A 24,805-nucleotide genomic window follows, 5' to 3' on the forward strand; every position below is an offset into this window, starting at 1 on the left:
CTTTTGTAAACCTGTTATTGAAGACTGTCCATTTTGTTCAATGTTCCTCATGTAAAGATTTACACAATAATTCCTCTTAGAATTGAATGCCAGAAAAACAGTTGATTTTTTTTCAAGGAGCTAGAGGTATGCTTTCTTTTCCTAGATAATGAGAGCTCAGCAATACATCAATCTTTTCTCACCTTGGCAACCACAAGTTAGAGCTTAATTATATCCTCAAGGTGCTGTTGGGACAGTATGGCAATTTTTCGTGTTGTGACTTTCCTTCTCCTTGAACATTTATCAGTACCTACTACATGCTGGACTCTGTTATTTAAGCCAGAGATGTAGAAGAAATCCACACGGACTCAACCATGGCATTTTATTGGTTCTTGATAGTTTACCTTCTTTGTTAATGTGGTATTTGGGTCTTTTCTTGTAGTCATCCTTGTATTCTTTAAGGAGTGTGGCAGATATAAAAAAATTAATTGATTAAAGTGCAACATCATAGTATATAAGGTAGGGGTATTGTGTGGTAGGCATGCAAGGTTTGGGCAAAGGAGGTAGGAAGGACATGAAATCACTTGAGTAGACCAAGAACCTTGAAATTCATATTTGGGTATTATTATTTTGCATGAGGTTTCAGAGCCATTACTGTGCTTTGGGGAGAGGAGAAGGAAAGACTTGTTAAAGAAAATAAAATTATTGCTAGAGCTATGTCTACCACATGTTGAACATCTTTCCTAATATTACTCAAGAGAGATTTGATCACATAAAACATCCGAGGATATTATAATGCAAGAAAGCTGTAAGTGCTTGACTCTATGCTATAGAGAATGGAGAATTAATGAATTAAACTTTAATATTGTATGCCATAGGATCGAGGGAATACTTGGGTTCTAGAGTGTAGAGTAGCTTATTTTTGCAGGACAAGCAAATGAAAAGAATTGCATTTTAAAAAGAAACAATCTGTCTACAGATAAGATGAAGTCAGCTGTCAGTGATAACCTTGGAAAAGGACTGAAAGGCCTGCTGCAGTTCTTCCCAGCCAAGAGAATGTTAGACATCCTCAGAAAGGGTATCAGAAGTCAACCAGAAAGCACTGTCTTGCCTTGTGAAACACCAGCAACAAAAACAAGAAACACTTCTTTATGCTTTTTTGTTTGTTTGTTTTTTTAGCATATTACAATGTTAAAGAAGGAGGGTCAGCTGAATGAAGAGTTCCTCATTTAGGGAATTTTGAGCCTGGGAGAGGAGGGGAGTGTGGTAGATATAAGAGGAGAGGTTGAAGGGAAAAAAACCTGGGAGGGAGGGGAAAGAGAGGGAGAGAGAATGTTAAAGACAGAAAAGCCTGTGTTCACAAAGCCAGCTGAATTCAAGATTTCTCCTCTAAAGTCTCTTTGTCTGTTTGGATGTATTATGTCCCCCAAAATGCCACGTTCTTTGATGCAGTCTTGTGGGGGCAGATGTATTAATGTTGATTAGACTGGAATTCATTGATTGAGTGTTTCCATGGAGATGTGATTCAATCAACTGTGAGTGAAATGTTTGATTGGATAATTTCCATGGAGGTGTTACCTCGCCCATTCAGGGTGATTGTTAATTGGATCACTGGAGTCATATAAAGGAGTTCACAAACAGAGGGACCTCAGAGCAACTGAGAGTGACATTTTGAAGAAGAGCTGCAGCTAAGAGAGGACAAAACAGCCCATGAGCAATATTTTGGAGACCGCCATTTTGAAACACAACCTGGGAGCAAGCAGACACCAGCCACGTGCCTTAGCAGTTAACAGAGGTTTTCTGGATGCCAATGGCCTTTCTCCAGTGAAAGTACCCTATTGTTGATGCCTTACCTTGAACACTTTATGGCCTTTAGACTGTAACTGTGTAACCAAATAAACCGCTTTGTAAAAGTCAATCCATTTATGGTGTTTTGCATTCTGGCAGCATTAGCAAACCAGAACAGTCGCATATAGAAATGAATATGAAACTAGTAACGTGGAACCTTTGACCGATGTGTTATATAAGGAATCAAAATTTGATTGGGAATCTTGAGTCTCACTGTTCTATCTATTGATTATGTTGCTTCAACATGCAGCAATAAAATTAGAAACCGAGATAGGCATTAACTTGCTATGTGATCCTTTTGCAGTCTATCCATCATGTATCCTGGATACTTCTTTCTTTTTCTACTAAAGAAAATGTGAATTCAGTCATATTTCCTATATAATATAAATAAAATACTTATATATATTTAACCTATGTTTTTGCCATATTTTCTCTAGCCTTCTGGCTCACCATGATCACCATAGTGGCATTTATCGAAGGATGATGTGTTTTCAGTCAGTTTAAGGGTATCTGCGAATGGTAGCCAGCACAAGAAGAGAATTTGTTGAGCTGTAGAGTACCTGGAATGACATTATAAAAATTGGATTGCCTGAGAACACAGGTTTGTCTCACAATGAAATCCTTCTGTGCTAACCCACAGAATGATAGGACTGGAAAGGGACCTTAGAAGCCATTTATTCTGTTCCACTGTCTCCAGGCAGAATGGTGTCTAAACCACAGTAGGTGTCTGCAATTTTAGTACTAATGTAACTTACCCAAGACTGCCCATTTCTCCAAGGTACAGCCGATTTAGCTGTCAAATAAAAATAACTTAGGACACTCCACCTTGTCATCATTCCTTTCCTGGCTCTCCTTTGGGTATCCAAGACTTGTTCAGAACTGAATGCTGGAGACCGTTAGAAAAAAAGTGTGAACTTCAAGGTAGATCTGACCAGAAAGTAAAGCCTATTCTTGGTTTTGCATAACAGGACGAAACGTCTTTACCTACCATCCAAACATGACAGCTGTTTGAGCTGAAGTTGTATGAAGGACACCCCACCCTTACCCTTGAACTGGGAATTCCAGGGTCATTGCTACAAGTGGAAAAGATGATTGCAGCAAGTTAGCACACAATATTGTAAGATAATTTGCTTTTGAAAACTTCTTTTGAGCCAACCACCTGACCAAACAGAATCCCTGACATCATCTGTAAAATATTAACGTTTACTGGGCAAGAAAGTGGTACTGAGGTTGATTGCCCTGAGTCAGGGTAGAGCTTACTTCTTTGAAGATCGAATTGAGGTGTCTACATGATTAATTTGAATAATTAGGAGTCTTTTTCTCTTAATACGATTTTGTGATTCCAGTGTCACTTTAGGTGTAAACTAAAGACACATCACCTAGGTTATGGAAAAAATAAAACCTTTAAAACAAAAAAGAAACCAAATTTGCAGAGAGAGGAGAGGTTGTCAAACTTGGGTCTGTAATTCTGAAGAAGAATTGCCTGGAATTTTGTAAAAGCAAAGCACACAAACATCATTCTTGTGTTTATATTAGGAAGTTAACATGTTAAAACATGCAATATGTATTTTAAACACTTTTCTTCTTTTTACTCATGCGCTGCACTCAAAGAATGCTAATAGTTACTAAATTGTTCGTTTGCAGTTAGCTGACCCTTAACAGAAGAAAAAAGAAGTAAAAGAAGTCTTTTAACACAAGACTAAGTTATGAACCCTCAATCCTGAGCAGATATTAACTAAACCAAACCTAGGCGGTTACCCAGGAGCATTTCTTTATGTTGAATTACACACATTACATGGCAATGAGTGACAGTTTCCATGGCTCCCAATAGAGATATTTCTCTTTATTAAGAGAGCATAGGTGGGGGGTGGGGGTTTACAGCTAATATCTGAGCTTATCATTGACCTACTCAGCCGCCTCATCCATATGCCTCAGCTTGTCTCAATCAGTGGTGATTATCTCAGCAATAAAACATTCAGCTCTAGAAGTACGGTTCTTCCTACGCTCTGTAAATAAGAGGACATATCTTGTTACATATGCTAAAATAGGTTGAGTGAGACGAGAATGGCTGTGCTTTGCTGTCACTAGCTATAATCAGCTTTTCAAATCTACACTGTGTCCCCAAAGACTCATTGCATAATAAAGGACACGGATGTTTGTGACGACAGGTTCTTGAGAAGCCACAATTCTAACAGCACTGTGACCGGCCTTCTTCATTCCCATCTCTTTGTGCAGAGATACTTTGTTTTCACTATACCTTCACCATGTGCTAACAATTAGACAGTGATTCCATAAATGAGGAGAAAGAGCAGTATCATAGAGGGTGGGTGGTTTGTTTTCTTAGTTCGTTATTGAAAACATATGGAGCTGTTTAGATATAAATAGAAAACAATAGAATGCTGCCATCATGTTAGCAGTGTCTATTAAAATTCCATGTGAATAGAAATCAAACATTTCTCTACCTACACCAGAATTCTAGGTTACTGATATCTGCACATCCTATCTAATTTGACTTGAAAAGATGTTTTATTATTTTAGGCTTTTTATTCCACTTTGGAGGGAAATTGTGGAGCAAGAGTTTTGGTTTCCTATTTTTGTTTTTTGTTTTTTTCCTTCTTCCTCTCTTTGCTTAATCAAATTGTTTTATTAGCAGGGACAATGAAATCAGTCCAAGTAGATCTTGTATTATGATAATGAAGGTAATTTTTAAAAAATCTTTACATTTGTTTAACTACAATCTCTGTATTTTTTGAACCCAAAGTGATGCCTTCTATGGCCTGACAGAAGTGGCCTCGCAGGAGATAGGATGGTGGAGTGGTTCCAAGCACAGCCTGGGGGAGGCAGACCTCTAGAGTTTGAATTCTGGATGCACCACTTAACTAGTAGCTAAATAACGCTGGGAAAATGAGTTCACCTTACTAAGCCCCAGTTGTTTTATCTATGAAATGAGAACTGTAAGAGCACTTATCTAATAGAATGATTTTGAGCATTACCTGAGATAAGCTTTAAAGCATTTCACACAGTATCTGGCATGTAGGAAGTACCCCTACCCCACCCTACCCCAAAATGTGGCCTATCACATTACAAGCAGCCAACAGAATGGTTATCATTGGGATCATCCTTGAAAATCTGAGAGGCATTGATGCCTACGGCTAAGAACAATGATAAGAATACTGCTGTTCAGCAAGTGTTAATTTTGTGCCAGGCTTTACGTGCAGTATTTCTGGTAATTCTATGAGCAGGGTACCATTACCATCCCCATTTCATGGAGAAAGAAACCAAGAGGTTACAGAGATTGCCCAAAGTTACATAGCTTATAATTGGTTAATCTGAGGGTCAAACCCAGCCTGGATAATTCCAAAGTCCATACTCTTTACCTCTCTGCTCAACTGGCTTCCACATATATAGCCTCCCATACTTACATTATTCTTTACCCCTGTCCCTTGTGCATCAGTTCCTGTGCAGTTGAAGAAGCCAAGGAAGCCCTAGATAAATATTTTGTTTGGAGGCCTGGTAAGTTAAATTTAATGCAGCCACTTTCACTTTGGTTGACCAAAGTCTTTTCTTTGAAGGAGCTCAAAGTTTCATAGGCACAGGCTTATTATTCAACCTTGAAAAAGAGCATTTGTCCCAACTTACAGATGGAGAAGCCAAGGGCCAAGATGACATGACTTGGAGATGAGAGGTCAGACACCCCCCTCAGTACACCAGCATGGGTCAGGGCTGTGTCCACCTCACCAGGCTGCTCATTAGTGTAGGCTCTGACAGCCAAACTGCTAACTAGCTCCACTTTTAACCTAAAATAGTACATAATTAGAAACTTTGCCTAATTCTCTTGTTGGAAGAATGGGATCTGCCTGCAATATGGGAACCCTCACATACAAGATTGCCCAATTCTGTTTCCATTTTCAAAACATATTGTGATTATTCTTTTCTCTCCTTTTCATGGGAGGGAGAGAATCGAGGTGAGGAGAGGGTCAGGACAGCCAAATTGCATGTCAACCTGCTGCCAAGCATCAGTGTGCTAGTTAGCCAAGCCCTGAATGTAAGATATTACTGCAAATATTTTGCATATTATTAGCTCTAATGATGCTATCACCATGCAGTGGCCACAGAAGAAAGCTGAGGTGGCACTTTTTATCATAAATACCTTGGGTCTTTCTCTGAAAATCACCATAAAGACAGAAATCCTTAGACGTGAGAGTGGAAATATGAGCAGATTCTGCTTTATTAACCTTCTCGTCATCAGCAATCAAAAAGCAAAGAGCTGGTAACCCAGGGCTGCAGCATTCAGTCCTGCAAATGCTGGCAGCATCCTTCTTGAGAACTAACAACTGCTCTTGCCCTTGTAACAACTGTACACTTCCATGGCAATTAGGAAATCATTGTAAAACAGAATCTGTTTTAGAAAAAAATACTTATACAACCTTCAAATAGTTATACAAGTGAAATAGCATTATAATTCAGAGCAAGATTTTTGTTACCACTTCAGTCCCATTCTAGTGATGGCAGTATGGAGTTCTGGAAAGCTTTCATTTGCCAGCTGTGTGGCTTTGAGCAAATTACTTGACCTCTCTGATCCTCAGTTCTTTTCTGTAAGCCATCATCAATAAGAAAGCTGCTTTGTCTCCTTTCCAGAGTTGTCACAGAAGATCAAAGGAGATTGTGAATATGAAATCTCTCTGGAAGCACTGTACAAATGTTATTATTGATTTTTACTAGGTAAATAATGAGGAATGAGTAGCAGTGCATACCCAACAATGTCTTGGGAATAAGTCAGCCTTGGTAGTAGTTGGTTATTCTTGAAGAAGTGCATGGTTTCTGGGAAACAGATAGCCTTGTCAATCTGAAGGGCCTTAAACTTGGAGGTGTTAGGACCGAGTGACATTTTAGCTGTGCAGCCTGGTGAGAGCTTCTTACATTCTAAGCTCTTGCAATGACAAAATTGGCTACACATAATCATTGCGTGCTTTCTTACCAGACTTTATTTAGAAAGAGTTTGCAAACTAGTGGCCTGGCAGAGTTGCATGGGATTAGAGTGCTATGGTTTTACGCCAGGGAGAGCTGCATTTCATGCCTTCTTCTGTTAGCACCCTCCCTGGAGAGTCAACAGATGGAACAACAAGAAAATCAGAAACCCAAGACAAACCTGTCAGTTTGATGCCTTTAAGCTTCAGCAGAACGCACAGTTCAAATATGGTTGAATATCTATTTAGAAGGAAGAGGTACAGAGAAACAGGTCCACCAAGCATACCTTCTTTTGTCTGAGCATGGCTAACAGTATCTGGAGTACACAGTAGGCCCTTAAGAATATTATTGTTGGTAAAAATAATTGAACAACTTGAATATGGGGTTTTATATTTTCCTTCATTACATTTTTTGAATCCTTCCAAGTCAACTCTTGAGTTTGGCAAATCTCGGGATGAGTAATTGGGCATCTCATAACGCTTAGGTAATATACAGACCAGACCCTAAGTCCGGCAGAGAGACATGTGTTTCAACAGCTTGTGAGAAAGTAAAGTATTTGGTTATTGTTGTTGTTGTTTGGTAGCTCCCAAGGAGAAAACAAAGAAGTAACAGATAAAAACCACACATTGCTCTCTTTTGTTTAGGAAGCTGTTTCCAACTTCAGCCTGGTGATGGAGTCTGACCTGGGAACCTTCTTACCCTATGGGCTGCAGTTCACTGGCAGTGATCAGGCCAGGACCATCATGAAGGAGGTCATGAGCCTGCTGCGGCCCATCAATGTCACACGGGTCTTCAGCGGTGGAGAAGGAACAGACATTAACTACTGGATCCAAGCCGGAGTCCCCGGTAAGACCAAAAGACAAAGTCAGTATGAGGGTGGTTTTCCTTACATACTTCCACAGATTTAAAATGAAGTTTCTATCCTAATGTGACAAAATGGACACTGATAGGCCATTTAATGCACGGAAACCCTAACCTTTTGTCTATAACGGTATAATCGGATGATTTCCAAAATTGAGATCATACTACTCACTTTGTACTTGTTTACCCCTCTGTCTTTCCTTTCTAAATTAAAGCTTCTTACTCCCAGAGATTCTGATTTAATGATTCTGGGATTGGGCCTAGAAATCTGTTGTGTTTTGTTGTTGTTTAAACAGATATTCTTGGTGATTGTGGCACAAGTGATTTTATGACCAAAATTTGCGAAGTATAATAGAAGGCAGTTACTTCTGATAATATCCTTCCAGTTCTAGCACTTTGCTAGGAAATCTTCTCTGACCCAAATAATTCCCTACCCAAATGCCATGGTGTCTGAAATTTTGCCATTGGAGATTTATTCCTTGAGTTGGGGTACTTTCTGCTAATAACTTTTTTTCCTTAATGCAAAGTCTCCTAGAGGAGATTGAACATCAAACTAATTTCTCCATATCAGGTATTTATCAGTTTGATATCTTTAAGAGATGTCCTAAGCACCTGGGGGAAGGGAGGAGACCTGGGGAAGTTACAGGAATCAAAGAGGAAGCTAACTTAAAGAAGACAAACTGCTTCACAAGTTTGCCTATGAATGGCCATGGAAAAGGGTTATCGATGATAGTAAGTGTCTATTACCCGAGGTTGTTCCCTCAACACCACTGTATCTATAATCAAAAAAAATGTTGAAGGATCCATCTGCAAATTGTTCTGTATTTATATTATACCAACAGAAAGCTCTGCTTTTGAATAGTTTTAACATTACTGTTTCCAGAACCATTTCTCTGGCCGCAAAACACTTTCATGGATACAAAAACAGTATCTTACTAGACCCATCCCAATCCAGCCTTTGCTTACAACCAGCAAAGTGGATTTCACCAAGGGTGCATTTCATGTGTTCTTGAGATATTGTAGATTTTTTATAAGTATAGCTTAGGTTGTTTTTTCCAATTCAATTTTATTAAGATATATTTATATACCCTACAGTCATCCACAGTGTATAATCAGTTGTTCACAGCACCATCCTATAGTTGTGCAGTCATCACCAAAATCAATTTTTGAACATTTTCATTACTCAAAAAAAATAAAAAATAAAAATGAGAATAAAAATACAAGTAAAGGAGAACACCCAAAACATCCCATCCCCCATCCCCCTCTTTTATTCATTTAATTTTTGTTCCCATTTTTCTACTCATCTGTCCATACACTGGATAAAGGGAGTGTGAGCCACAAGATTTTTACAATAACATGGTCACACCGTGTAAGCTACATAGTTATACAATAACCCTCAAGAATCAAGGCTACTGGGTTGCAGTTCAATAGTTTCAGGTATTTCCTTTTAGTAGCTTAGGTTTTAAGGTTTATAATAATTCCGAACTAAAAATAGAAGCAGTTTTTCTTTATTCCAATACAAGAACCCGAATTCTCTCCACTTCGTCTGTGAATATTTTAACCATATTTTAAAATTTTAAAGCAGCATTTTCATGTACAATGCTATACATCATCTGGACAGATCTGGACTCTCTCTATGACATTAATAAACATGATCCATGTCTATGGGAGGGAGTTTGCCCTTTAAGTTGTATAGAATAATGTAGTTGATTGTTAGATTTTCCTGAGCCTTAAAATTTTCAGCAAATTTTTCTTAAAATATGACAAAACCTAAGTAGGCTGCCAGGTGGGAGCTGTGGTGTATTATAGTGGAAATCAGTGGTCATTGGGGGGTGAGAAGGAGTTGAAACCAAAGGCAGAACTAAGACCAAAAGAAAAAAAATGTATCCTGTCTTCCCAGGTGTTTCTTGCTTCTGTTGCTCTGGATAATTGAGAACTGGCTCTAGCTTTATTTCTTCACATGTAGATGTTCCATAACATATTGGTTTTGTTTGGATTAACAAATTGATTTGATTGTGGTCACCCCAGATAAGGAGACTTTTTGCTCTTTGCCAGTGTGGTTAGATTTGATTTCTGTCTGATGGAGTGGAGTGGGAAATTTGAGCCTCTTCTGGTCGCTTAGGAGTTACCATCTATAGCTCCTGGTGTTTATCAGGCACTAGGTTTTTGCAGACACTGCCTTCTTTAACACATGTGAAGTAGATACAATTATCCCTGTTTTGCAGATGAGGAAACAGACTCACGGGGGTTAAATGACTTGCTCAAGGCTATATTGCTTTCAAGTTCTTATGTCACCCTGAGAACAGGCCATTTTGGCTTTAAGGCCAATGGCCCTTTTCCTACAATATGCAACAATGCAGGCGAGTCTGGAATGCTGAGATGCTCTTCTGAATCTGTGGCAGTGTCTGAAATGTTTATGTTACTTAGCTCTTGCTTTTGTAAAGGATTTCAATTCATTCCTGTTCCAGAATAATTTCCCTCTAGGGGGAAGGAGTTTATTATTGTAAATAACTACTTATTCCTTCTCACATTCCTTCTTCCAGTCCCCTCTCTCCCTTTATAGATCGGAAAGGTTTATATAAAGTCAGCAGTTCATTTAGACTACGACAAATTTTTTTTTTTTTTTTTCCTTGAGAGTATTGTGAGATGGAATCAAATTATGGCCGTCTTCCCCTTATTACTTCTGAGCTATCTTTTGATATTTCAAATTTGAGCTATTTCTGGAAGAAATAATGGAACTGCTTATAACTCTTGGCACTTACAGTTATTTTCAGGAACTTGAGAAAAAGATGAAGAACCATAGTTAATCTGAAAAAGAAAATAAAAATATACAAGCTGTCTATGCTGTATCCTTGAAAACCTGGCAAATCACAATGACTTAAACCTAAGAATTCAAAATATTAATTATGTTTAAATAATTGCTTGCCTAATTTTTGAAAAATTGAAAAATAGTATTTCCAAATTCCACCCATTCTTTCCTCTTTCCCTCTTTCCTTCTTTTCTTCCATTCCTTCAATAAATATTTCTTGGGCCCCTACCATGTTCTAAGCCCATTAAATTCTTGTAATATGAAGTGACTATATGATGGCTGGGCCCCATTTTTTCAATGTCCTATGTATACTCATATAGAAATTCTAATTAAGAACAAAATAGAATTAGAATTAGAATTTGACATGACTTACAATTAATTTTCATTAATTGTTGAGAACACTTAGATTAATTTATGAAAGGATCATCTTTGGGAGTGGAGGGATGATGTCCTTCAGCCATCTAGAGGGTGTCTGTATTAGTTAGCGTTCTCTAGGGAAACAGAACCAACAAGAAGTATCTGTAAATATAAGATTTTTTATAAAAGTGCCTCTCGCAACTGGGGGGATACACGAGTCCAGTTCCATAGGGCAGGAATGCATGAGTCTGAGTTCTGTAGGGCAGGCAGCAAACTGGCAACTCTGATGAAGGTGTTCGATGAACACCTCAGGAGACACTGGCTAGCCAAAGAAGAAGTGAAGGTTCTCTCTCTTTCTCCCTTAAAAGTCTTCAACTGACTGGATTAAATCCAGCTAATTGAATTCTCTCATTGTAGAAGACATGCCCTTCGTTGATGTAATCAGTTACAGGTGCAGCCAATTGACTGATGATTTAATAAATCAGCCTTCTGGTTTATTAACCAGCCACAAATGTCCTTGCAGTAATGGTTAGGCCAGCGCTTGCTTGACCAGACACCTGGACACCATCATCTGGCCAAGTTGACACATGAACCTAACCTTCACAGTGTCCATAAGGGATAGGTTAAAGAAAAACATAAATATAAGGCTTTGGGTGAAAAGGGTTTTAAAAAAATAGTTATCTTGGATGTACTTTCCACATAAACTCTTTATTCTAGATATCTTTATACTCCACCCTCTTTCCATTTCCACTCCCTACCACCAGACTCTTTTATTCCCCTCCAAGTTCTAAATGTTCTTTTAGGCCCACTCTTTATTTGTTGGTGTCTATGAATCCTTCCTTAACAGTCCATAGTGCTCTATTGCTTTTCTAAATTTCTAAAACACTTTTAGTCTGTAGCTCATTTAATTTTGAGAAACGTTTAAAGTCTTGTAGTCTTTCTTGAGAGAAGAAATAAAAACATAGAAATCATTCTTTTCTCAACAATGCTTTTGGGTCCCTCAGCTCAAGGGTATGGAGAAATTAAAGGACAATTAGAAAAGAGCCCTAAAAATGTATAAAATATTAGGAGAATGACATAGATTTGGAAGAGTAGATCAGTCAGGATTACTTCTCTTAAAAGAAAGAAGACTGAGAGAAGATGTCGCATAATGTTTTCCAGTACTTCACTGATTCTCATACATAAAATAGTGAACATCTACTCACTGACTCTTTCAAAGATAGTTCAAGAGCAGAACTGAAGGTAGCATCAGAGGAATTTAGATTAGTCTGTATTCACTTCAGATAGGCTAGAGCTCCAGGTTAGAATGAGAACAAGTAGCCTTCATTCTGAATATGTCAGTAATAAGGTGTGCTGGTTTGGATGTATTATGTCCTGCAGAACGCCATTATCTTTGATGAAGTCTTGTGTGGGCAGGAAACGTATTGGTGTTGATTGGGCTGGAGACTTTTGATTGGATGTTTCCATGGAGATGTGATCACTCAACTGTGGGCAAGATCTTTCATTGGATAATTTCCATGGAGGTGTGGCCCCGCCCATTCAGTATGGGCCTTGATTAGTTTACTGAGCACTATATAAGCTCAGACAGAAGGAGTGAGCTTGCTACAGCAGAGAGGGACACTTTGAAGAATGCACAGAAACTGAGAGGGTGGCTGCAGATGAGAGATAGTTTGAAGACTGCGGTTGAAAGCAGACTCTTGCTCCAGAGAATCTAAGAGAGGAAAAATGCCCCAGGAGCAACCAAGAGTGACATTTTGAAGAGGAGCTGCGGCCTAGAGGAGAACATCCTGGGAGAAAGCCATTTTGAAACCAGAACTCTGGAGCAGACTCCAGCCACGTGCCTTCCCAGCTAATACAGGTTTTCCGGACGCCGTTGGCCATCCTCCAGTGAAGGTACCCGATTGTTGATGTGTTACCTTGGACACTTTATGGCGTTAAGACTGTAACTGTATAACCAAATAAACCCCCTTTATAAAAGCCAATCTATTTCTGTTTTGCATCCTGGCAGCATTAGCAAGCCAGAACATGAGGTATAATCCAAGATTCTCAGATTTCCCCAAATGCATTCATTTTAAACATCTTCATTCTTCGAAAACTCTTCCATAAAATATCCATTAATGAAATAATTATGAACCCTCTTATAGTGACCTAAGGAAGAGAGCCCACTCTTATTCCACATCTGCCAAAAAAAGGCTCCTCTTCTGCTTCAGGACTTAATATTCAGCTTTTTTCTGATGTTGTTGGCTTGCAGTAGAAGTGTGTTGGAAAGAGTTAGAGGATTTTTTGGCTTCACAACTTCCAATTGCATATGCTATCTTAGGCAAATGAAGGAATTTTTCTAAGTCCTACTAATTTCTTATTAAGCATCCTTGTTACCCGTCTCCTGTGTGGCACTGGTGAATCAGTGGTAAAGAAGATAGATAAGATCTGTACCTTCACAGACTGCACAGTCTACTGAGTGAGATTTGGTAATTTCATCTACAAAATAGGTATTATTACATATTGAGCATCATTTCCACCAAGCCTCCTTGTGAGTATCGCCTCCAATGCCCCCTATCTTATTGACTGACACCACCATCGAAGACCTCACAATCATCTGGGAACTCAGAAAATGTGAAAGAGAAGGAAACTTCCTCAACATGATAAAGGGCATATATGAAAGACCCACAGCTAATATCATACTCAATTGTGAAAGTCTAAAAGCTTTCCCCTTAAGATTAGGAATAAGACAGGGATGCCCACTGTTACCACTGTTATTCACATTGTACTGGAAAGTCTAACCAGAGCAAGTAGGCAAGAAAAGAAATAAAAGGCATCTGAATAAGGAAAGCAATACTTTCCCTATTTCCAGATGGCATGGTCCCATATAAAGAAAATCCTGAAAAATCCACAACAAAGCTCATAGTCCTAATAAATGAATTCAGCAAAGTGGTAGGGTACACAATCAACATGCAAATATCAGTATTGCCTTTTGTGCGAGTTTGAATGTATTATGTCCCCCCAGACACCATTATCTTTGATGTAATCTTGTGTGGGCAGACCTATCAGTGTTAATTAGATTGTAATTCTTTGAGTGTTTCCATGGAGATGTGCCCCACCCAAGTGTGGGTGATGACTCTGACTGGATAATTTCCATGGAGATGTTACCCCACCCTTTCAGGGTGGGTCTAAATTAAATCACTGGAGCCATATAAATGAGCTGACAAACAGGAGGAACTCAGTGCCCCAGCTGAGAGTGACATTTTGAAGAGAAGCTACAGCCAAGAGGGACACTTTGAAGAATGCACAGGAGCTGAGAAGAGAGGAGCTGCAGATGCAAGACAGTGTGAAGATGGCCATTGAAAGCAGACTTTTGCTCCGGAGAAGCTGAGAAAGGAAAAATGCCCCAAGAGCAACTAAGAGTGACATTTTGGAGGAATTGCAGCCTAGAGAGAAATGTCCTGGGAGAAAGCCATTTTGAAACCAGAACTCTGGAGGAGATGCCAGCCACATGCCTTCCTAGCTAACAGAGGTTTTCCGGACACCATTGGCCGTCCTCCAGTGAAGGTACCCGATTGCTGATGTGTTACCTTGGACACTTTATGGCCTTAAGACTGTAACTTTGTAACCAAATAAACCCCCTTTTATAAAAGCCAATCCATCTCTGGTGCTTTGCATTCTGGCAGCATTAGCAAACTAGAACACCTTTATACAATGGTAATAAACAATCTGAAGGGAAAATCAAGAAAAAATACCATTTATGATGTTACGGTGCCCGCGAGTTAAAGTACGAGACAGCCAAACAGAATTTAAAGAGCCTTTATTAGCTGGCCAGCAACTGCTCAGCTTGACTCCTTCCACACAGGGAATTCAGTGAGCAGCCCCGACCTGTGTGCACTGGTGCCTTATATAGACAGAAACCATATCCTAGAAATGCAAGCAAGCTATTCTAACAGAAGCAGAGTTGGCAGTTAGCTCTTGATCACAAAAAAACAATTTTACAAAGAGTTTCACTTCACAAAGAGTTTCACTTGGAACTGGAGCAGTTATTGGTTATTAAAGGGTTACAAAGAGTTTCACTTGGACCTGGAGCAGTTATTGTTAAAAGGGTTATGCTTGGCTGATGCATGCAACCGCAGCTTCGCCTCCCCTAAATGGTAAAGTTTTGCTTCCTTTAACTGGTACAGGTACAGTCTCACTCCCCCCTCCTCATGGCCTAATGCCATTTACACAACACTTTTGTTTTGCAGATGTTATAGGATTAAGGGAAAGGAGCTCCACTTCAATGATAGCAACTAAAAGAATCAAATATTTATAAATAAACTTCATCAGCCTTCTTTGCATAAATGGCAAAGCTAGTCATCAAATTCATATGGAAGGATAAGGGGTTCCAAATAGCCAAAACAGTCTTGAAAAATAATGAAATTGGTAGACTTACTAGCCCCAATTTTAAAAATTATTACAGAGCTATGGTAATAAAAACAGTATGCTACTGACTCAAGGACATACATGTAGACTCAATGGAACAGAATTGAGAGTTCAGAAATAAACCCTCACATCTATGGCCAACTGATTTTTAACAAGGGTGCCAAATTCATTCAGTGTCTCTTCAACAAACAGTAGTGAGAAACCTGGATATCCATATGCAAAAGAATGAATGTGGACTCCCCTACTTCACACCATATGCAAAAATTAACTCAAAATAGGTCAAAGACTTAAATATAAGAGCTAAGACTATAAAATACCTAGAAGACAACATAAGGAAACATCTTCAAGACCTTGTATTAGGCAATGGTTTCATAGACTTTACACCAAAAGCATAAGCAACAAAAGAAAAAATAGATAAGTGAGACCTCATCAAAATTTAAAGCTATTTATAAACCACATATCTCATAAGGGTTTATTATCTAGAATATACAAAGTCCTGCAACTCAATAACAAAAACACAAACAACCCAATTTAAAAACAGTCAAAAGACATTTCTCCAAAGGAGGTATACAAATGGCTAATCAGCACATGAAAAGATGCTCAACATCATTAGCCATTAGGGAAATACAAATCAAAACCAATGAGATACCATTTCACACTCACTAGAATAACTACTATTTTTAAAAATATGGAAAATAAGTGTTGGAAAGGATGTGGAGAAATAGGAACATTCATTCATTGTTAGTGGGAATGTAAAATGGTGCAGTCACTATGGAAAGCAGTTTGGTGGTTCCTCAGAAAGTTAAGCACAGAATTCCCATAATGGTCCAACAATCTTACTTCTTGGTATATACCCATTAGAAATGAAAGCAGAAACTCAGACAGATATTTGCACCCCAGTGTTCATAGTGACATTATTCACAATTGCCAAAAGATGGAAGCAACCCAAGTGTCCATCAGGAAATGAATGGATAAACAAAATATGGTACATATATACACTGGAATATTATTCACCCATAAAAAGGAATGAGGTTCTGATACATACTATAACATAGATGAACCTTGAAGACATTATGTTGAGTGAAATAACCAGACACAAAAGGATCTCACTGATGTGAAATAATAAGATTATGCAAATTCATAGAGTCAGAAACTGATTCATAGAGTCAGAAACTAAATACAGGTTACCAGGGGCCAAGGTAGGGGTGGGAATGAGGAATTAATGCTTAATTGGTAAGAAGTTTCTGTTTAGGGTAATGGGAAAAGTTTTGGCAATGGATGATGGTGTTGAAGTCCCAACTTTGTGAATGTAATGAACACCATTAAATTGTGTATTTGAATATGGTTCAATTGGAAAATTTTAGGTTATATATATTTTATCAAAATAAAAATTTAGAAAACAGAACTGTACAACACTAACAGTGAACACTAATGTAAACTATGATCTATAGTTAATAGTATAATTATAATAATATTGTTTTATCAATTGTGACAAAAGTACCGCACTAAGGCATATTGTTAATAATAGGGAAAACTGTGTGGTATATGAGGGTGGCATATGGGAAATTTGTACTTTCTCCATGATCTTCCTGTATACCTACTATGACTTCTCCAAGAAAACTAATTAATTAATTAAAAATACTCATACGATGTTGGAAAACAAAGAAAAATTCACCTGGGACATTTTGGTTTCCTAGTCCTGTTTACTCCAAATCCTTTCTACTTCTTAAGCTCATTCCCTCTGTTTCAGCCCACAGAGCTCGTCTCACCAATACTTGCTGATTCCTACCCCAGCCTCATACTGACATCTGGACCTGCATTCTTAGGCCCCTCCCACTGGAAGCCTACTGCTTCCAGAGTGAAGTTTCTAAATTGAAAATCAATATATAAATTGGAATGCTTTGGGTTACAAAATGAAATAGAAGACCCATTTCAGAGTGGCTATAAGGGGATTTGTTAAGTTACTTAAAAGCAACTCTGGAGTGGGTGGTTACAGAGCACTTAATTTGGTCCCTCAACCACATCAAGGACCTGGATTCTTTCCAACTTTCCACTTTGCCAACCTCAGCCTATTGACTCTTGTATTCAAACTTGTTCCCTTATAGTCCCAAAATGGCTGCAGTAATTCCAAGCAACACATTCTCAAATTCTGCAGTGGTAGAAGTGAAAATGTCCATAATGATATCCATTTCTAAGAGTTAGAAAGCCCCACCATGGATTTCTGCTCAATTTCATTGGCCAAAATGGTGGTACGTGTCTATACTTAAATCAGGCAGTGTCCATCAAGTGGACTTACCATAATGGGCTTAAGTTGATCATATTTTATTTCCTTGGCCTAGATCAGGTCCCCAGGCTACACTGAAAAATGTAGCCTCCTGATGTATGAGAAAAATGGGGTTCTTTAGGAAAAAGGTGTGGTTTTCTGTTGGGTAAGTAACTAAGACTATCTGCAACATCTGATCATCTCTCCTCCTTGCTTAAAATCTTCAGTGTCTCCCTATTGCCTTCAGGGTGTCATGTATTACTGAAGACTTCCCTTAGCATGGAATTCATCGCCTTTCTTGTTCCACCCTCTGGCTTGTGTCTCTTCTGTCATCCTCCTCCACTCCTTTCTATCCATCCCTCAGGTGTACAGGTCTAATTGTAAGTATTTCCTTGTGCTCTCACTCTTCCTTGCCATTGGACTTGCCCTATTGTGGCTTCTTAACCAGCTAATTCCTGCTCATTCATCATGATTCAGTTCCTGGTTCTCCTCCTCCCACAAGCCTTCCCTGATTCCTGTTTGGATAAATGTACCTTGGGTATGTGGCCCCATAGTGACCTGTGCTCACTTTCTTCGTAGTACTTACCCTGCACTTGTAACGGTGATCAACTGTGAAGTCCTCAGAACTCCTGGTGCCCAAGAAGAACTTGGCCCTCAACAAGATATCCACAAATCAAATATTGAATAAGTAGGATCTAGGGTAGTGGGAATAGTAAACAAGATAATGTAAGTGATATCTGTTAACTGAAATGCACTGCACAGCCATAAGTTATGATTACTTTATTAATAATTTTGTTTCATTGAGCAGTCCTCTGCCTTTACATATTGAATTGTTTAAAAGAAACATTTTAATTTCTTTTGACTTTTCTATAATTGTTTAGAGTCCATACTGAAGTACCAACTATGCAGATTACTCAGAATTTCACATATTTTCCATCTTGCTTATTTCTGTCCAATACCTCATATGGCATTAAGCAGAACTAAATTAAAACTTTCCATTTCCAAAGATCTTTTTTTTTTTCTAAAATGTTCCAAGGAAGGAGAAGATCAGGACACAAGTGGGAATGGTAATGTAAAATAAATTGAAGGTTCAGCCTCTGGACCCAGAACTCAAATGTTTTCCAGTCACCAGATGGAACAGTGTAACCCAGCAGTTCTTTGTCCCCTGCTGTCCCTAATTAAAAGATGCCTCCCTTGTGGTGAAAACCCTGTGCTGTGATGTTTAGAAAGATCAGTGCTGCCTGGTAAGCAGACCTCACCCCATAGGGAATGTGAAAAGGGCACTCTCTGATTTGCGACTGTAGCCCTCTTTTAAATAGCTGGGGCAGTTTTACTCAATCAACAAGCATGTTTTGAGTGCCTGTGTTTTGACACTGAGGAAATAGAATGAAAAAGACTTACCTGGTATCTGCTTTTGTGTTTATATTGTAGTTGGGGTATAGTGGTGGGAAGAAACAGACTATAACAAATAAATAAATCAAGAATAAAGAAAAATATTTGAGAGTGATAGCATTATACAGGAAGTTATAAAGGGGTGGCTGTCTCTTCTTTTCAGATAGGTCAGAGTTCTTGCTTTAATATCCTTTGACTGCGATCTGGTAGATGGGTTGTATACCATCCACATTAACACCACATCATTAGTAATTGCTCATCAGAATAGCTAATCATCATTTCTTCTGCCTACCCCCTCCCAACTACTTGCAGTAGATGCACTTTGGCTTGACAGAAGCCACTGTGGCTCTTGCTGCTGCCCAGGCTTCATGTTGACCATCTTGTCTTGTCTTGTATGAGTCATACAGCATCCTCCCAGAAGAAATAAATGATGTAAAGGCACTGTTCTGTGAGAAAGCTGTATGCCATGTCTGCTCACTTTGACGACTTGGTTTCTTATTTAACTATACATGCATTTATTCATACATATGCCAGAGCCTGTACTAGGCACTGGAGATGAAATAATGATCAAAATAGAGTGCTTTCCCTCAAGCACCTAGCAGTACATTGAAGATCCAGTTAGGTATGGAGGCAATTGCCAGTGACCTCCTGGCTGTAACTGTCATTAGAGTACACACATCCATGGTGATCTAGATCACAGGCCCTCGAGATCACAGTCTGGGCCTGGATCCGAATCTCTGTTCTACCCTGACCTACATGTGCAATCCTGGGAAAGTTATTTAACCTCTCTTTGGCTACTTTATAGGATTGTTGGAGAATTAAATGAAGTGATTCTCATATGGTACTGACAACAGCATCTGGCTTATGAGAATCTGTCAGTAAAGTTATACATGATTAGTGCCTATCTGCCTCCCATTACATGGGAGGGTTATTATGCACAAGAGTTTTAAATGAAAAATGAAACAGTTGAGAATAATAGAACCCACAGGTAGGAATAAACTACAGGATATTTATTAAAGTTAATAATGAAATAAATATAAACAGACATATAAAACAAAATTTATATTGTAGTAATTCACTTTTAATTTCCAGTCCCTCTACAGAAAGGTATTGGGAAAACCAAGTACAGTTAAAGGCAAGCAGCTCTGTCCTAGTTTTCTTAGATCATCTTTATTGCCATATTTAATCTCTGCTGTGTCTCACTCTGAGTTAAAAAGAGTTTTTAAAAAAAGAGTTTTAATACTAACTGTATTAGTCAGGGATATCCAGGGAAACAGAACAGAGCCGACAGGATATGTACATACACATCTGCGTGTGTGTGTGCACGCACAGGCACATATCTATGTACGATGTATGCGTGCGCATATGTATGTATTTATGTAAACATTAGGAGATTTATTATAGGAATTGGATCAAGTGACAACGCAGGTTGGCAAGTCCAAATTCCATAGGGCAGGCCTCAAGTAGGGAACTCCGACGAAGATTCTGATGAATTCCCCAGGAGAAGCTGACTGGCTGAAACAGAGACAGAACTTCTTTCTCACTGTTGAACTCATCAGTTCTCCCTTTAAGGCCTTCAGCTGATAGGATGAGACTTATCTCATTGCTTAAGGCACTCTCTTTTATTGATTGTAGATGTAATCAGCCAGGGATGCAAACAACTGACTAATGATTTAAATCCATGAAATACCCCCCAATAACAATCAGGCCAGTGCTTGCTTGACCAAACAACTGGACATCATAACCTGGCCAAGCTGACATTTGGACATAACCATCACACTCACCTCACTGAATCACTGTAATTCACTGAAGGCATTGAGTACACAATCTCATTCAACTGTATAGCCATAGTTCTAGTTGTAGAATAACTACTGTAAAAAACAATGTTATGCCAAAACATAAGCAGATTTGCTCTCATCAGGGCATGTTCAACAAATACCTGCTAATATTTCTCTTTCCTTCTACAGCTCTCTGGATTTTGGTGCAAACAATGAGCTATAGCACAAGTTGTAAAAAAGTTTCCCTTGTGGTTCAGGAGGCAGTGCCTCTCTGATGCTTTCTGAATTGTAGCACCATGCTCCTTTTTGACTCGGTTTATCTGTGGTTTGCAGTTTAACCTTTCCATTTCTACTTTTATGGAGGGAACGTTAATTCAGTGTCTGTTGACTGCTTACTTACTGTTAGGTGCCGTGGGGACTAAAAAATCACTTAATGACGTTAAGCTTTGCTTTTTTTTTTTTTCAAAACAGTTCTTTAGTATAAAAAATATTATAAAAGATAGATATATAATATATAAAATTACAAAGAAATATAAATAATATTTCCAAAAGCTTGGGAAACAGGGATCAAATAAGGCAGTCTGACCAACTACTCTGACACAGAGCTATGATCATTTTTGCATATTCCTTTTCTGTGGTTTTTCCTATGTCTTAAGAAATGTTCTGAACACATGAAAAGTTGAACATTTAATTTAGCAAAATAGGAACAGGAGCTTAGTACAACGATGCAAAAGTTGTCCAAAACAGACCTGGCCCACATTCTCTAGAATAGTTACAGCCTAGAAGGAGAGGAGAGTATTGTTAATATCACTGCACTGTTAATCATGCCTGATGAACGCTCTTCTATTGATGCCTTGAAATATTATTTAAGGCACACTTTCACTTTACAGTTCATATACTTTGTATTTTATTTCTTTAACTGGATTGAATTCCAAGAGAATGTTTTATTCATATTTATATACCCATATGACCTATTATTACCTGACATATAATAGGTATCTAGTTAATGTTTGCATATTAGATGTATTAATTTGAAAATGAACATTATGATTAATTGATCTGTTTATGTTTTAGTATCATCATGAACTAACAGATTTTTAAATATTTGATGTATTTCACTCCATTGCAGTGATTATTCTTATTGATGCTCAAATTATCCCATCTTTGGCCAGCAGGAGCCTCTTTAAGTTGGTTCCTGAGTCTTTTTCCATAACCCTTATGGTTGTTGATAACTTCCTAGCTTCCTCATATGACTAGATGTTCCAGAGCATCTTAGACATTTCCTACCCCAGATCCATAACAGCCATTTCTCCAAAGAGCCCGGTTCTTTTACAAAGCTACAGTATTTAGAGGCCACAATCTGAACACTAAGCAAGCTTATTACTACTGGGTTTGTCATTGTGTCTAGGCCTTTCAGTGGATAGAGCTAGAAAATACATACTCTTTTTCTTTAAAGAGAAAATATATCATGAAATATATGATATTTCCAATTCAAGTTCAGGTCTACAAGAATTTTACTTAACTTCACCGATATTATATCTGTATCTCCTCGTTCTAAGTGGAACAACATAATCACTAGTTTACTTTATTCCACAACACACACACACACGCACACAATAGTCTCAGAATAACAATACCAACGCAAACACCAACATTATGATTATTGAAGACTGGTATTTTTTTTTTACAGTTCTTTTTGTCTTTAGTATGTATATTCCACTAAAGATATATTGATTTTTCTTAACCTACACAGCAAATTACTCTGAATGTGATATCATTTCCATCTTTCTTATTTTTCTTTTAAAAACTGAAACTACTGTTGATTTCTAAAATGTTTGAGTAATATTTGTAATTTTTTTTATAAAGTGGTATCTAGGTAATAGAAGGGCATCGTTATAAGATTAACTAAAGTAATTACCTTGGAGTGTGAAATGGTTGGATCCTAGGATATACTATCACCTGTTCTTTCTTCTTAGACCTGACTTAGACAATTTCATGATTTCATTCATTCAAGAGATATCTAGTAAGTGCTATGTGGCATTCAGACAAAGGGAATAAGAAAGAAGTTTAACATATATTTTAGTGTCTACAGTGTGTCAAGTATTACACTAGGTGCTTTATATACATCATGTATAATTTCATAAAAACCTTATGAAGTATACATTATTATTCTGTAACCAGTTTTCAAATGGTGTAATTGGGGCTCTAGGAGTTCCCTTTGTCCAAAGTCACACAGCTTTAAGTGGAGATACCAGAAGGAATATGTAGGTCGGTATGACTCCAATGTCATATTTTAAGGCACAGTCCCTGTCCTCAAGGAGTTAATGAAGAGTTTAGATCTGAAGAGAACAAAGTGAAGTGGGAGTTAATGCAAAAGAAGCATGGAATTGACTGGTATATCCCCAAAGGGGAGATATTTCACCTGATTTTGAAGAGAGAATAGAATATTGTTGGATAAAGAACACATAGAAAGATGGGTATGAGCAAAATTCTGTAGGTAAGAAAGTATACTGGGTTCTTAAAATGATGAGTAGTCTGGTTTGGCCAAAGTTTAGTTTAATATAGGGAAATAGTCAGAGATAAAACTGAAAAAGGTTACCTGGGATCCCAGTTGGGACCTGAATGCCAATCTGAGAATTTGGGACAGTCTGAAACTTTTGAAGGTTTTTAATGGGAGTGAAATATGATGGCTCAGTTCCAGCCACTGGGCAGGTTCCATTTAACCCAGCTCCTCCTCCTTTGAGGAACTCAAGACAAGACCCAGCTTCATAGATCCACAGATCTCACTGATGGTGCTGCATGTCTTCTATAAACTTCTTGCTAAATTTGTCATTTTCTTTGGTGTTTTGCTACTTGGAGTTTTGCCACATTAAGCCTTCCAGTTAGAGAGACATGGAGTAGTTCCACAAAGCATTGCACTGTGATTGGCAGTGGGTATACTGGAATTCTCATGTGTCAACAAATGAAGACTGACTCTAATTGGGCATACTCAATCTGCTCATTGAGCCTTCTTTAATTCAAATAAGTTTTAGAGCATTGTGATATTTTATCAATTTCCTGTAAGTGGTCTGCTAAAAATATGTTTATCAATTTTATTACTTTAATAATTATGGGATTATGGAAGCAACAGGAAAAACATCACAATTCAAAAGATTTGGGTGAAATTGCACTCTTTTTAACTAATGGCTTTTTACTATAGAAATGAGTTGTGTCTCAGCTGTATTACAATGGACTCCTTAGTTTGAACAATTTCATTGTCTTAAGATCTTCCTTTTGCTCAGTATTAGAGTTCAAAATGACCACTTAACCTGATGTTCTTGCACAACTCCCTCCTGGGATCTCTAACATAGTAAATTTACTGTCTTCATTGTCCTTCCAGTTCATAATGCATAAATCAAATATAGTTGAGCTCTGTGAAATCTATTAGTTATGGATCTTTTGAGACACATACGAACTGTTGCCTGTAATACAACTAGTTAATTTTGAAGTGCTTCCTCAGTATCTTTTATTTTTCAGTTGTAATAACTGAAGTATTCTCTTAGCAAGAGAGAGAACAGAACCCTACGTAGAGGTAGGACATTGGCTACATCAATATTCAAAGCTATCTGGTTTGTGGAGGTTTAAGCCTAAGTGGACAATGTGTGCTGGATACATCTTTACAAAATCCACATTTTTGGGTAGAAATAGTTCATTAATCATTGTTAATACCATATTTACAGAGTGAAATAACTCACAAATATTATTGTAAGGTCTTTAGTCAATACTTTCCTGCAAAGTGTAAGTTTCAATTTTTCATTTTTGGGTTAAAGCCCTTTGAACCCAAGATATGTGTTTAGCTTACAGTTATGGTTCTCACCCTTGACTGCACTTTGGAATCACCTGGAAGCTTTTTTTTTTTTTTTTTTATTAAATTCAGTTTTATTGAAGTACATTCACACACCATACAGTCATCCATGGTATACAATCCACTGTCCACAATATGATAACATAGTTATGTGTTCATCACCACAATCTATCTCTGAACATTTTCCTTACATCAGAAAGAGCCAGAACAAGAATAAAAAATAAAAGTGAAAGAAGAACACCCAAATCATCCCCCCCCTCCCACCCCATTTGTCCTTTAGTTTTTATCCCTATTTTTCT

The 24,805-nt window shown here is 38.0% G+C and overlaps 1 protein-coding gene across 2 annotated transcripts in view; it reads left to right on the plus strand.

The window, feature by feature from the left end:
- CPQ (carboxypeptidase Q) overlaps positions 1–24,805 on the plus strand; it is a 533,282-nt gene that overhangs the window by 432,986 nt on the left and 75,491 nt on the right. For both annotated transcript variants that reach the window (XM_037802736.1, XM_037802738.1), the window contains one exon: positions 7,440–7,641. In XM_037802736.1, coding sequence (XP_037658664.1) covers positions 7,440–7,641 — 202 coding nt within the window. The remainder of the gene's footprint in view (positions 1–7,439; positions 7,642–24,805) is intronic.

Source organism: Choloepus didactylus, chromosome 14 (genome assembly GCF_015220235.1).
Source record: "Choloepus didactylus isolate mChoDid1 chromosome 14, mChoDid1.pri, whole genome shotgun sequence".
NCBI lineage: Eukaryota > Metazoa > Chordata > Mammalia > Pilosa > Megalonychidae > Choloepus > Choloepus didactylus.